General features: G+C 49.8%; 2 protein-coding genes across 9 annotated transcripts in view; one reads left to right on the top strand and one right to left on the bottom strand.

The window, feature by feature from the left end:
• The window catches only part of LOC105491058 (ATP synthase mitochondrial F1 complex assembly factor 2), a 36,819-nt gene that overhangs the window by 10,765 nt on the left and 13,453 nt on the right, over nucleotides 1-12,601 (top strand). Inside the window, exons 4-8 of one of the 2 annotated variants that reach the window (XM_011757184.2) lie at nucleotides 1,141-1,238; nucleotides 2,849-2,929; nucleotides 6,539-6,651; nucleotides 7,131-7,246; nucleotides 9,643-10,063. In XM_011757184.2, the coding sequence (XP_011755486.2) occupies nucleotides 1,141-1,238; nucleotides 2,849-2,929; nucleotides 6,539-6,651; nucleotides 7,131-7,246; nucleotides 9,643-9,780 (546 nt within the window). In that variant the 3' untranslated portion in view covers nucleotides 9,781-10,063. Of the gene's footprint in view, nucleotides 1-1,140; nucleotides 1,239-2,848; nucleotides 2,930-6,538; nucleotides 6,652-7,130; nucleotides 7,247-9,642; nucleotides 10,064-12,601 lie in introns of those variants that run through there. The other variant, XM_011757185.2, reaches the window with a different exon arrangement.
• The window catches only part of LOC105491057 (dynein regulatory complex subunit 3), a 48,146-nt gene continuing 47,297 nt past the window's right edge, over nucleotides 11,753-12,601 (bottom strand). For all 7 annotated transcript variants that reach the window (XM_071082438.1, XM_071082432.1, XM_071082437.1 and 4 more), the window contains one exon: nucleotides 11,753-12,055. In XM_071082438.1, the coding sequence (XP_070938539.1) occupies nucleotides 11,942-12,055 (114 nt within the window). In that variant the 3' untranslated portion in view covers nucleotides 11,753-11,941. The remainder of the gene's footprint in view (nucleotides 12,056-12,601) is intronic.

The raw sequence follows: 12,601 nt of genomic DNA, 5'->3' as shown, positions 1-12,601 counted from the left end.
ATTCCCCATCTCCTAAAGATGAGTGATAATAGTACCCACCTCACAGAGCCATGGTCAGGATGAGATGAGATGATGCAAGAAAGCCCTTGGCATGGTCCCCAGCACTGACTGGGCACTGAGTCAGTGTAGGAGTCAGCTGCTGTCATCCCAGTCGCTGCTGTGCTCAACCTTTGCAAACTCACATGGGCCTCCTGCCAACATCACAGCCTGCTGAGGTGCTGGCCTAATCCTTGACAACCTAGTGAAATTGGGGTGATTGGGGCCACAAACGAATAGGGTAACCTAAGCAGCCTGTTATTGACAAGGTAAGTCTGGAAAAAAATAATATATATATATATATTTTTAAACAGAGTCTCGCTCTGTTGCCCAGGCTGGAGTGCAATGGTGCAATCCCAGCTCACTGCAACCTCCGCCTCCTGGATTCAAGCGATTCTCCCATCTCAGCCTCCCAAGTAGCTGCGATTACAGGCGCCCACCACCATGCCTGGCTAATTTTTGTATTTTTAATAAAAATGGGGTTTCACCATGTTGGCCAGGCTGGTCTTAAACTCCTGACCTCAGGTGATCTACCCATCTCAGCCTCCCAAAGTGTTGGGATTACAGGCATGAGCCACCACACTTGGCCAAAACAAATAATCTTAGTCCTGATTTGCATGGTCTGTTTCCCTCCTTTCTAAGGTGTAAGGGAGGCAGCTGGTAAAGGTTTCCAGTCAGATTTGAGCTCCATCACTGATACGTGTCTTATTAACTGTATTTGATGATGTACTTAACCTAACCTGTCTGGGCCTCAGTTTTCACATCCCAGATGGGCATAATAATAGTACCTATTCCAAAGGGTTGTTGTGAGGATTAAATACACTAGAACCTGGTAATAATGTGACTGTGGGGAGGTTCACTAATCATGGGGCTGCTGCAAGCTTCCCTCAAGTCCTGTGAGCATCGACAGAAAGCATTTGGCATGGAGCCTGGCTGTGGCACACTCTCAGTAGCTGTGCTGCTGCTCCGGTAGTGCAGATGCCTCTGGTGGAGGGCTGTGCTGTGGTGCTATCTGCTATGTGTCAGATGAGGTGTCCTCAGGAAAGCAGGGCTTTTGTCTGAGCCCCACAGGCAGTGACAGGGTGGTTTTTGCCTTTGATTCAGACCACATTGTGCAACACATCCTTGGACAACCCAACCCAGAGAAACAAGGATCAGCTGATCCGGGCAGCCGTGAAGTTTCTGGACACTGACACCATCTGGTAATGGACATTTAGATGGGCATTCCCCTTGGATTGAGACAGTCCCTGGGGCTATTTTTCCTGATTTGCCCAGATGGTTATCAGTGGAAGAAGAAACCCTCTCCATTTATTGCAAGGACAGGGAAGGTGGCCCACTTGACTTTGGCATTTGGCTGCTCTGTAACCCCTTAGGAGGAGGACTGCTCAGGCTACAATGGTGTTAGAACATGGCCACCCCTCTTCTCTAGCCTAGAAGCTGCTCCTTAGGCTGGGAGGGTGGTTATGCAGCTCTTGCAGGTGCCGTGACCACAGGCCCCTTAGGCCTGGGGGCGCCTGTGACCTTAAACTTCTGCCCACTGACACTTTCTCAGGTAGACATCCTTGGCACTATGGATGCTGATAAGTAGGAGTGTCCTTCTCCAGTTCTGAATTCTCCTCTGTGTCTATATATCTTGGCTAATTGGTCAGTGTTGCCAAAGGAAAGTTGAGAAACAATGGAAATGATTGAGCAGCACGGTGCCTGCTAGCCCAAGTGCTCTAGTATCCTGAGTCATCTCACGATGACACAGGAAGTCAGCACTGATGACTGGAGGCATGCTTTCGAAGTGGGTGGCCCATAGCTAGTGGGAAAGCCCGCTCCATTTATATTAGGTTCACTTGACTTCAGGGAGCAGAAACCCATTCAATGTAGCTCAGACAAAAAGAGGATTCTTGAAAACTATACAGGGATCCTGACAGGAAATGAAGGACGATCGGGCCACCAGGAAAGGGAGCTATAAGATCCAATGTCAGAGCTCCTCCCTGTGCCCTATTGGGGTGAGCGGAAGGTGAGGGAGGAAAGGTTGGCTGCCCATCTGCCCCTCCCAGCATAACTCATGACCTCTCTTCCCCACGTTGCTTACACAAGACGGTGGATTTCCATAATGCCCACTTGGGTTCCCATCCCATAAAACCCTGCAGCTCAGCTCCCCTCAGCTGACTCATGCCTGTGTCTCTTGGTCAAACAAATGACACAGCCTGGCCTCTAGCTTGGTCCCATCAGGTCTGGCATCTGTGCCAGCAGCTGCATCTGTAGCCAGGAGGTGGATGGGCTTGTGAGGTGTAAACAGGCTATTTTGGTCTGTGACCAGGGGCACAGTCTCTTGGAGGGGGTGAGGGTAGAGATGCAAAGACTGAGCATCTGGCACAGCATTCCCATTCAGCATCCAGGTCAAGCGGGTGTGGACCCAGGGTTGCAGTTAGTAGATTGGATCTGCTTTAGAATGACAGTAACATAGCGCAGCAAGCTTGGACCTGTCAAATATTTGGGGGCATTTAGGGTAGTGGTTCTCAAACTCAGGCTTACATTAGAATCCCCTAGAGGGCTTGTTAAAACAGATTGCTGGGCCCCACTTCCAGAAGTTCTGATTCTATAGGGATGCAGCCTGAGAATGTGTATTTCTAATAAGTTCCCAGGTGATGGTGGTGCCAGGGCCACACTTTGAGAACCACTGCTTTAGGGGAAAAGACTTGTGGGACTGGGATGGTGGTGGTGAAATTTTTGTTGTTGTCCTTTGTGTTTTTCCTTTTCTGTCACTGAATGAAGGAATTGTACTTTTTTATTAATGAAGGTGATTTTTACAATGAATTAGCTACAGGGTGGAGGAGCCTGAGACATTAGTGGAACTTCAAAGGAATGAGTGGGATCCAGTCATCGAATGGGCTGAGAAAAGGTAAGATGTACAGCCCTGCAGAAAGCACTGACTGGGCACCTGCGTTGGTGGAGTGTTGGGGTCAGGGGACCACGCTGGAAAACTAGTGCCCTTAGCTAGTCAGCTTTCTGATTTCAGAGCACTCATGGGATTCGGCTCCCCTCATATGATCAGGGATACGGTCATCTTGGGAAAAAAGCACCCATTTCAGCCACTAGGTACAGCACACCTGCTATAGCAGTTCATGAAATATAAGGGCAGCTCTGTGTCCTTGGAGAAGCAGTGGAGTCCCCAGGCCACCTTCTGCCAGCGGGTCAGAGCAGCAGTGTCGGTTTGAATCCCAGCCCTGCTAGAGACTCAGTTGTGTGACTTGGCTAATGAGTTGATCTCTCTGAGCTTCAATTTCCTTGTCCATAAATGGGGCTAATAATCCCTACCTCTCAGGGTTTGAGGAGGAGTAAATGAACTGATGCATGTAAAGGCTTAGCATCCTGCTTAGCACACAGTAAATGTTCAAATTTTAGCAGTGATTTTCATCTCTGTCACAATTGCTGTACTATTAAATCAAATAACAGAACAACACCTATGATATGTATGCACTTGGAGAAAAGTCTGGATAGCTTCCTGCAGATTACAGGTAACATCCAATGGATATGTAGCTTCCAGGAATTGATACGAAATATTTTTCCTTAGTAGGAAGACTCGAGTGCAAAGTTGAATGGATTATTGATGTGGTGGCAAAATAAATTCAATTTCATTTGATCCCAAGGGAAATTTGGAAGGGCTGGCTTTCATGGTAGTACCTTGACCATGGTATTTTCTAAGCTTGCAAGGCGTATTTCTTGGTATAGCATTTTTCACAAAAGTGATGTTACCAATCAGTTTACTGATTTGCCACATGCTGCCCGATGCTCACAATGTGGCAGGTGTCCTTGGGTCTTAAAGGAGAAGGCAAAGGCAGTGCTCTAAAGACCAGACTACAATACTGTGTGGGAATGCGACAATACAGTGTCATTTCAGAATCTAATGAAATATAATAATTTAGGTGCCTAGAGATCTTTGCTATAGTATAAAATCATCAGATTCTTGTGGCAGGAAATACCCTATCCTTAAGAGTTTACAGAAAAACTTAGCCATTTCCTACAGTCCATTTGTACTATTAGGAATTTCAGCAAGGATTTTTTTTTTTTCTTTCTTGATACGGAGTCTCGCTCTGTCACCCAGGCTGGAGTGCAGTGGTGCGATCGTGGCTCACTGCAACCTCCACCTCTTGGGTTTAAGTGATTCTCGTGCCTCAGCCTCTCGAGTAGCTGTGATTACAGGTGCCCACTACACCCAGCTAATTTTTGTGTTTTTATAGAGATGGAGTTTCACTGTGTTGGCCAGGCTGGTCTCGAACTCCTGACCTCAAGTGATCGCCCACCTCAGTCTCATGAAGTGCTGGGATTACAGGCGTGAGCCACTGCACCCAGCCGGACTTTTTTTTTTTTGAGATGGAATCTCGCTTTGTCGCCCAGGCTGGAGTGCAGTGGCACGATCTCAGCTCACTGCAAGCTCCGCCTCCCAGGTTTTACGCCATTCTCCTGCCTCAGCCTCCTGAGTAGCTGGGACTACAGGCGTGCACCACCTATGCCCGGCTAATTTTTTTTGTATTTTTAGTAGAGACGGGGTTTCACTGTGTTAGCCAGGATGGTCTCGATCTCCTGACCTCATGATCCACCCACCTTGGCCTCCCAAAGTGCTGGGATTACAGGTGTGAGCCACTGCGCCCGGCCCCAGCCGATTTTTTTTTAAGCAACAGAAAAAATCAGTGATATATGGAATAAAATTACAAAAATTATTTTTATCCCCCATTGTGTTTTTCTGTTTTATTTAGTTATGATTATTCTTGAAAATGTATCTTCTTGGCCAGGCGCAGTGGCTCACACCTGTAATCCCAGCACTTTGGAAGGCCGAGGCGGGCAGATCATGACATCCTGGCTAACACGGCAAAACCCCGTCTCTACTAAAAACAGAAAAAATTAGCCAGGCATGATGGCGGGCGCCTGTTGTCCCAGCTACTCAGGAGGCTGAGGCTTATGAACCTGGGAGGCAGAGCTTGCAGTGAGCCAAGATCACGCCACTGCACTCCAGCTTGGGCGACAGATCGAGACTCCCTCTCAAAAAAAAAAAAGGTATCGTCTCTTGAAGCCAGCACATGTCCCATAGACCACAGACCCAAAACAATGCCTTATGTAAGGTAGAGGCTTGATGAATGTTTGAAAAAATAAGACGGGCGTGGTGCCTCACGCCTGTAATCCCAGCACTTTGGGAGACTGAGGCAGGCGGATCACTTGAGGTCAGGAGTTTGAGACCAGCCTGGCCAACAAGGTGAAACCTCATCTCTACTAAAAATACAAAAATTAGTCAGGCGTGATGGCAGGCGCCTATAATCCCAGCTACTCAGGAGGCTGAAGCAGGAGAATGACTTGAACCTGGGAGGCGGAGGTCGCAGTGAGCCGAGATCGCACCACTGCACTCCAGCCTGGGGGAGAGAGCAAGAAAGACTTCATCTCAAAACAAAAAAAAAAAGTTTGAAAAAATGACTGCTGACTGGTCATGGTGGCTCATGGCTGTAATCCCAACACTTTGGGAGGCCAAAGTGGGCAGATTGCTTGAGTCCAGGCGTTTGAGACCAGCTCGAGCAACATGATGGAAACCCTGTCTCTACAAAAAAATTAGCTAGGTGTGGTGGCACATGCCTGTAGTCCCAGCTACTTGGGAGACTGAGATGGGAGGATCGCTTGAGCCTGAGAGGTTGAGACTGCAGTGAGTCAAGATCATGCCAGCACACTCCAGCCTCGGTGACAGAACGAGACCGTGTTTCAATAAAAAAGAAGAAAACCTCCATGATATATGACATATATAAACATTATTTTAAGGAAAACCATTTTAAGTATTGTTGTTAACTTTTATATGGCCTCAAATGTGAAAAACTTTTTAAAGAGATATAAAAGGCACATGGCCTTTTGATGGAGATTCCAGGTGAATGAATGAACATTTCAAGCAGCTGCATATAACTGAGCCCCAGCTCACATGACTCAGGAACTATCCCTTCATTCAGCACAGTTTCTTGGTCCTCTAAGTTTGCTCTTGAGGGACAGAAAATGAGATCGGAGCCAGGGGCAGTTTCTCACACCTGTAATCCCAGCACTTTGGGAGGCCAAGGCGGGTGGATCACCAGGTCAAGAGATCGAGACCATACTGGCCAACATGGTGAAACCCTGTCTCTACTAAAAATACAATAAATTAGCCGGGTGTGGTGGTGGGCGCCTGTAGTCCCAGCTACTCGGAGGTTGAGGCAGGAGAATGGCGTGAACCCGGGAGGTGGAGCTGGCAGTGAGCCGAGATCGCGCCACTGCACTCTAACCTGGGCGACAGAGTGAGACTCTGTCTCAAAGAAAAAAAAAAAAGAAAATCAGGTCAGGAGGCCACTGACCATGGTGGCAGTTGCTCCTGGAGGCCTCAAGACTAGCTCCTTGGCCAATGCACACACATGCTCTGAAGCTTAGGCCTTTGTTTTTAGTCAAAAGGTGGGCTGCTCTTGAGCTACAGCATGACAGAGACACGCCGAAGCCCTTTTCCTTTCAGATACGGCGTGGAGATCAACTCCTCCACCAGCATAATGGGACCCAGCATCCCCGCCAAGACGCGGGAGGTGCTCGTCAGCCACCTGGCATCTTACAACACGTGGGCTTTACAAGGTATGTATAGAGTTTCCTGTGGGCTTGGCAGGTGGCTGTGAAGGCCATCAGTATCCGAAGCCTGTGCTTGCCCCTCCTCAGGTGCTGTGAGTAGAGAGGCACAGGGGCGTTCTGGGCTAGCTGAGTGTGGAGGCTGGCTGGCTCTGATGCTCTAGGCTCACACTTTTCCACCTTTGACTCTCCAGCGGAAGTCTTGAGTTCAATCTCATTGCCCTGGCTTGGGTCATATGTCCATCCATGAACCAATCACTAGACTGGTGGGGGAAGCTCTGATTTGCCAAGTTCGGGTCATGTGTCTCACTGGGTAAGAGCAGAGGAGGATGGGAAAACCAGAGTGCTCTTTCAGAAGAGTGAGACAATCGCTGGATGGCTCTTTGCACCACTCGCTTCTGTTCTCTGCTAGGGCTGCTGGGACTCACAAGGGGTAGGTTGTGGCAGCTGCCCTGTTTTGGATCCTGACTTGGCTTGTGTCCCTGCAGGGATTGAGTTTGTAGCTGCCCAGCTCAAGTCCCTGGTGCTGACCTTGGGCCTGATTGACCTGCACCTGACAGTGGAGCAGGCTGTGCTGCTGTCACGCCTGGAGGAGGAGTACCAGGTGAGGAGCAGCACCTCAGGTCCCGCCTTCCCCTTCCTAGTTCAGACTCGCTTTGGGGGAACAGCTAACCCATCTGAAATACAGTTATGCATAGTTGGCTTTCATTACTTTTGTGTACATGCAGAAATCAAAATCAAGGACCAGCAGAAGTATTGTCAAGTAGGCCTGGCGTGGTGGTTCACACCTGTATCCTAGCATTTTGGGTGGCCGAGGAGGGTGGATCATTTGAGGTCAGGAGTTTGAGACCAGCTTGGGCAACGTGGCAAAACTCCATCTCTACAAAAATACAAAAATTTAGCGCCTGTAGTCCCAGCTACTTGGGAAGCTGACGTGGGAGGATTGCTTAAACCTGGGAGGTGGAGGTTGCAGTGAGCCAAGATTGTGCCACTGCATTCTAGTCTGGGTGAAAAAGTGAGACCCTGTCTCAAAAAAAAAAAGTATTGTAAGATAATAACATTTAAAAAATAACAGTAAGTGCTACCGCTGTGTTCCTGCACTGTATCCATCTCACCTCCTCTCAGCAGCCTGGGCAGGTAGGAGCTGTGGTTATCTCTGTTTTACACAGGAGGAAACTGAGGTGCAAGGTTGCACCTCTGGAAAATGTGCCAGCTAGGGCTTGAAGCCAGGTCTGGTGATTTTAGGCCAAGACTGTCAGGCCTCACTCTGCACAAGGAGGTTCACGGGTGGATAAAGACCATCTGGGCTTGATAAAGCCTGCAGAACAGGCCCTGCCAAGATGACTGAGAACCCGTTTGTGCTCCTACATCAGCTAAGCCTTCATACCCTGACATTTTATCTGGCTGGCAGAGGAGCATAGGGGCAGCTGCTGTTTGTACACAAGTTTTGATTTAGTGGGCTCAGAATTAAGGTTTTGCTACAGTATGGTTTGCATTTTTTAACTCTGAAAATTATGGCCATCTTTGCAGTTATTCCACCAACCTCAGAAGGTTAATTGCTATTATGAATTGGTCCCTAGTATGGTAAAAAAAAACAAACAAAAAAAAGCTTTTTGTGATGTATTTCCCTAGTTCTTATAGTCTTCTGCTCAGAAAAATGCCAGGGAAAAAAACTATTTTTATATAACAAAGTAGGCCTGCTGCTATTCTCTGGATGTCAGAACCGATTACATAGGAAGGGGGTGACTTGTAGGGCTGGTGGGAAGCCAGTCTGGGCACTGCTTCTGACTATGGGACCCAAGCCAGGCCATCATTCTCTGAACTTTGGTTTCGATCCTCTACAAACAGAGGAATAACCTGAATTATGTATGTGATGGTATACAATGAAAGTATGGAATACTCTTCAGATGACTTATTACAATTGTACAGTTTGGGACCAGGCAGCCCAGAAGTTCAAATAGCTTGTGTAGCATGGCAGATTCTGAGTTCCTGGATGAGCTGGGGCGGCCAGGCCAGGCCTCTTGGGCAACTAGCCAGGGAGGAGCCAGCAGGGTCTGGTTGGAGTTACACTGTCTGGACAGCCACACCGTGTGTCTGAGGGTTCCTCCCTCTTGTTTTTAGAGCTCCAGACAGAGAATCTGCAACGTGTCCCCAGTGTGCAGAGCAGAGGCATCTGTAGTTCTGTGACTACCACAAGAGTTAGAGTTGAAGCCACTGCATGGCCTTGCTTGATTTAGTTATTCCACCCACATGGGGCTCGGGGTGTGCACTTGGTAGCCCAGCATGGCAAGGCAACTTGCAGAGGCTGTCCGTTCACAGGCTTCCCGGGAGGAAGTGTAGGAGAAGGGATGGCACGTAAGTCAGGCCTCCTCAAAGAAGTCACATGGGTGGTTCTGGTACCCAGCCTGCTCAGTGGTGGGTGGGCAGCTACTGGCCCTGGGCCTGGACTGTACTTCTTCTAGACCATCCATGCCACAGAAAGCACAGGTGCCTGCTCTGGCTCCCTGAGTGGTTGTGTGTGTGTGTATGTGTGTGTGTGTGGTGCTCTTGAGACAGGGTGTTGCTGTGTTGCCCAGGTTGGAGTGCAGCGGTATGATCTTGGCTCACTGCAGCCTCAACCTCCTGGGCTCAAAGCAGTCCTCCTACCTCAACCTCTCAAGTAGCTGGGACTATAGGTGCACCCCCACCACACCCAGCTAATTTTTAAAACTTTTCGTAGAGATGAGGTTTCACCATATTTGCCCAGGCTGATCTTGAACTCCTGGGTTCAAGCAGTCTTCCTGCCTTGGCCTCCCAGAGTGCTGGGATTACAGGCGTGAGCCACTGTGCCTGGCCCACCTGGGTGTTCTTACCTGCCGCCTCCCTCTAGGCATGTCTCGTGTTTTGGCAAGATCCAAACCTGTTGCCCTCAGCCGAGCTATTGGAATGGAATGTGGCTTTGGCCAGGAGGCAGCCAGGCACTGGCCCCTCACCCAGCAACTTGTCTTGTCCATCCCTCAGATCCAGAAGTGGGGCAACATTGAGTGGGCCCATGACTACGAGCTGCAGGAGCTGCGGGCCCGCACCGCTGCCGGCACCCTCTTCATCCATCTCTGCTCCGAGAGCACCACAGTCAAGCACAAGCTCCTGAACGAGTGAGGCCTGGGCAGCACACAGCAGGATAGAGGCAGCGCAGCCACAGCTCCCCCAACCTTCAGGGCTCCTCAGCCTGTGGGGCTGACTTCCTTGACTTTTGGGGCCTCGGCCTCAGCATCACCCTGAGATTTCCCTGAAACACAGTGCGCTAGTGCGACTGTCCGGAGGTCAGCCTGATTTCAAACCAGGTGCCCCTGGCCTGGTCAGCAATGAATGTGGGAGATGAATTGTACAACTAACTTTCTCTCAACCCTGATTTTATTAAATATTTCTCCACCCTGGAAAAGTGCTGAGCCCTGTTTTCACGTGCACTTCTGCACTTCTCCATTCTTCCTGTTTTGTCTAGGTTCCAGAGGGTTAAACAGCTTATCTCCCATGGCATGTTTGGATATCTGCTGCCTGTGGTTGGGAACCTTGTGCTGGGGAAACAGTCATGTCATCCACAGACAACTCTATTTGTGTTCTTCAGCTTCAACTTGAAGGCTTTTTTTGGCTGGCTTTTAATCAATCTTTTGAAATGATCGTGGTTTAAGCTGGTTGTTTCTATTTGTTCCTACTGTTCTAAAACAAGTGATTTACTCTAGAAAGTAGAAAATGGACAGGCTTGGCGAGGTCACTTGATGTGCATGTTTCTGCTCATCTCCCACCCAGGAGTCCCAGGGGTCCTCCCGACATAGCCACCTCTAATGTCCCAGGAGGCAGGTGCTGCTGTCTGGTGTCAGGCCAGTAAGAGGGCAGTGGGGATCCCGAGTGTGGTTCTTAGGCAGACAGGCTCTCTCAGTCCTGTGTCCTTGCCAGCCTGAGTAAGGTAATGGCATCAACCCTGTTCACACGGCACTGATCACATGCTGGGTGCCTCTCCATGCTTCCCACGCACTGTCTCCCTGAACTGTTCCTCGAAGGCACTGTGAGGTACTATCACAGATGACACCAGGGCTGCGGGGGTGTGGTGGAGCTGGGATGCCCCGCCTGTGCTCTGCTCTTCTGGAGGGTCCTCAGGTCCCTGTGACTAACCTCAGCCTTGGTGGGCAGGCCCAGGCCCCCACACTGTGGTGGGAGCTGCAGCCTCTCCTGCATTGCTGCCCCTCAGCACCCAGAGCAGAGAAGGTCTCAGCCCACACCGGCCTCCTTTTGCCTGTGGCCAGCAGCCTGCCTAGGCATGGCAGGAGAAACGGCAGGGGCACGTGTCTGACTTTATGGCACAGCCAAGAGTCTAGCTGATGGCAGTGCCCTTGGGAGTCACTCTGTCAGCTGGCCTGGGACCGGCTGTTCATCTCAAACTCTTTCTCCTGTTCCTACATGAACATGAATTCTGATTTTTTTGTTTTTTGTTTTTGTTTTTATTTTTGTTTTTCTTTTGAGACGGAGTCTTGCTCTGTCACCCAGGCTGGAGTGCAGTGGCCGGATCTCAGCTCACTGCAAGCTCCGCCTCCCGGGTTCACGGCATTCTCCTGCCTCAGCCTCCCGAGTAGCTGGGACTACAGGTGCCCGCCACCTCACCCGGCTAGTTTTTTGTATTTTTAGTAGAGACGGGGTTTCACCGTGTTAGCCAGGATGGTCTCGATCTCCTGACCTTGTGATCTGCCCGTCTCGGCCTCCCAAAGTGCTGGGATTACAGGCTTGAGCCACCGCGCCCGGCCTTTTTTTTTTTCTTTTTTTTTGAGACAAAGTCTCGCTCTGCTGCCCAGGCTGGAGTGCAGTGGTGCAATCTTGGCTCACTGAAACCTCCACCTCCCAGGTTCAAGCGATTGTCCTGTCTCAGCCTCCTGAGTAGCTGGGATTACAGGCACACGCTACCATGTCCGGCTAATTTTTGTATTTTTAGTAGAGACGAGGTTTCATCATGTTGGTCAGGCTGGTCTTGAACTCCTGACCTCGTGATCTGCATGCCTCGGCCTCCCAAAGTGCTGGGATTACAGGCGTGAGCCACAGTGCCCAGCTGATTTTTTTTTTTTTTTTTAATGAATAGGGGAAATGTGACATGAGTCCTTTATTTTCTCTACTTTTGGAAGTTTTTCCAGGGGTGGGGCAAGAATGGTGTGGGGGATCGTAGTTGAGAGATGCCCAGCAACTCTCCCGAGGTGCTCGGTGAGGCATGTGCACTTCCTTCTCTTGGTTAGGGCTGGTGCTATGTTTTGAAGAAGCTCCTGTGGCTGACACTCATCTAGTCTAGGATGTCGCTATATTCCAGGTTGTCCAGTTCGCTCTGCATGTGGTCGATGTACTGATTGATCTCCTTCACGCGCTTGCGGTTCCTCATGATCTCATCCTTGTGAATCTGAGGAGTGAAACCAAAGCCCGATTCCTTACATCAGATCATTGGTTAATATCTTTCACTGAGTCCAGTTTGAGGGAAGGGGAAAATAGTTCCTTGAGATCTGCAAACCTCCGCATTTGCTTCGGCGCCTCCCCAGGTTCTGCTGATCTCTGTGTATTTGAAGTAGGAGTTAGGAAAATGATGAAGCCCATGGGTTTTGTGTTTTTTTTTGAGATGGAGTCTTACTTTGTCACCCAGGCTGGAGTGCAGTGGCACGACCTTGGCTCACTGCAAGCTCCACCTCCTAGGTTCACGCCATTCTCCTGCTTCAGCCTCCCGAGTAGCTGGGACTATAGGCGCCCGCCACCATGCCCAGCTAATTTTTTGTATTTTTAGTAGAGATGGGGTTTCACCGTGTTAGCCAGGATGTTCTTGATCTCCTGACCTCGTGATCTGCCTGCCTCGGCCTCCCAAAGTGCTGGGATTACAGGCGTGAGCCACCGCGCCTGGCCGAAGCCCATGGGTTTTAAAGTCTCTGGGCAACCTTGTCTTCAGTGTGGAGTTCTA

The sequence above is a fragment of the Macaca nemestrina genome, chromosome 17, assembly GCF_043159975.1.
Source record: "Macaca nemestrina isolate mMacNem1 chromosome 17, mMacNem.hap1, whole genome shotgun sequence".
NCBI classification, from domain to species: Eukaryota; Metazoa; Chordata; class Mammalia; order Primates; family Cercopithecidae; genus Macaca; species Macaca nemestrina.
This window is presented reverse-complemented; position numbering and strand designations above follow the sequence as displayed.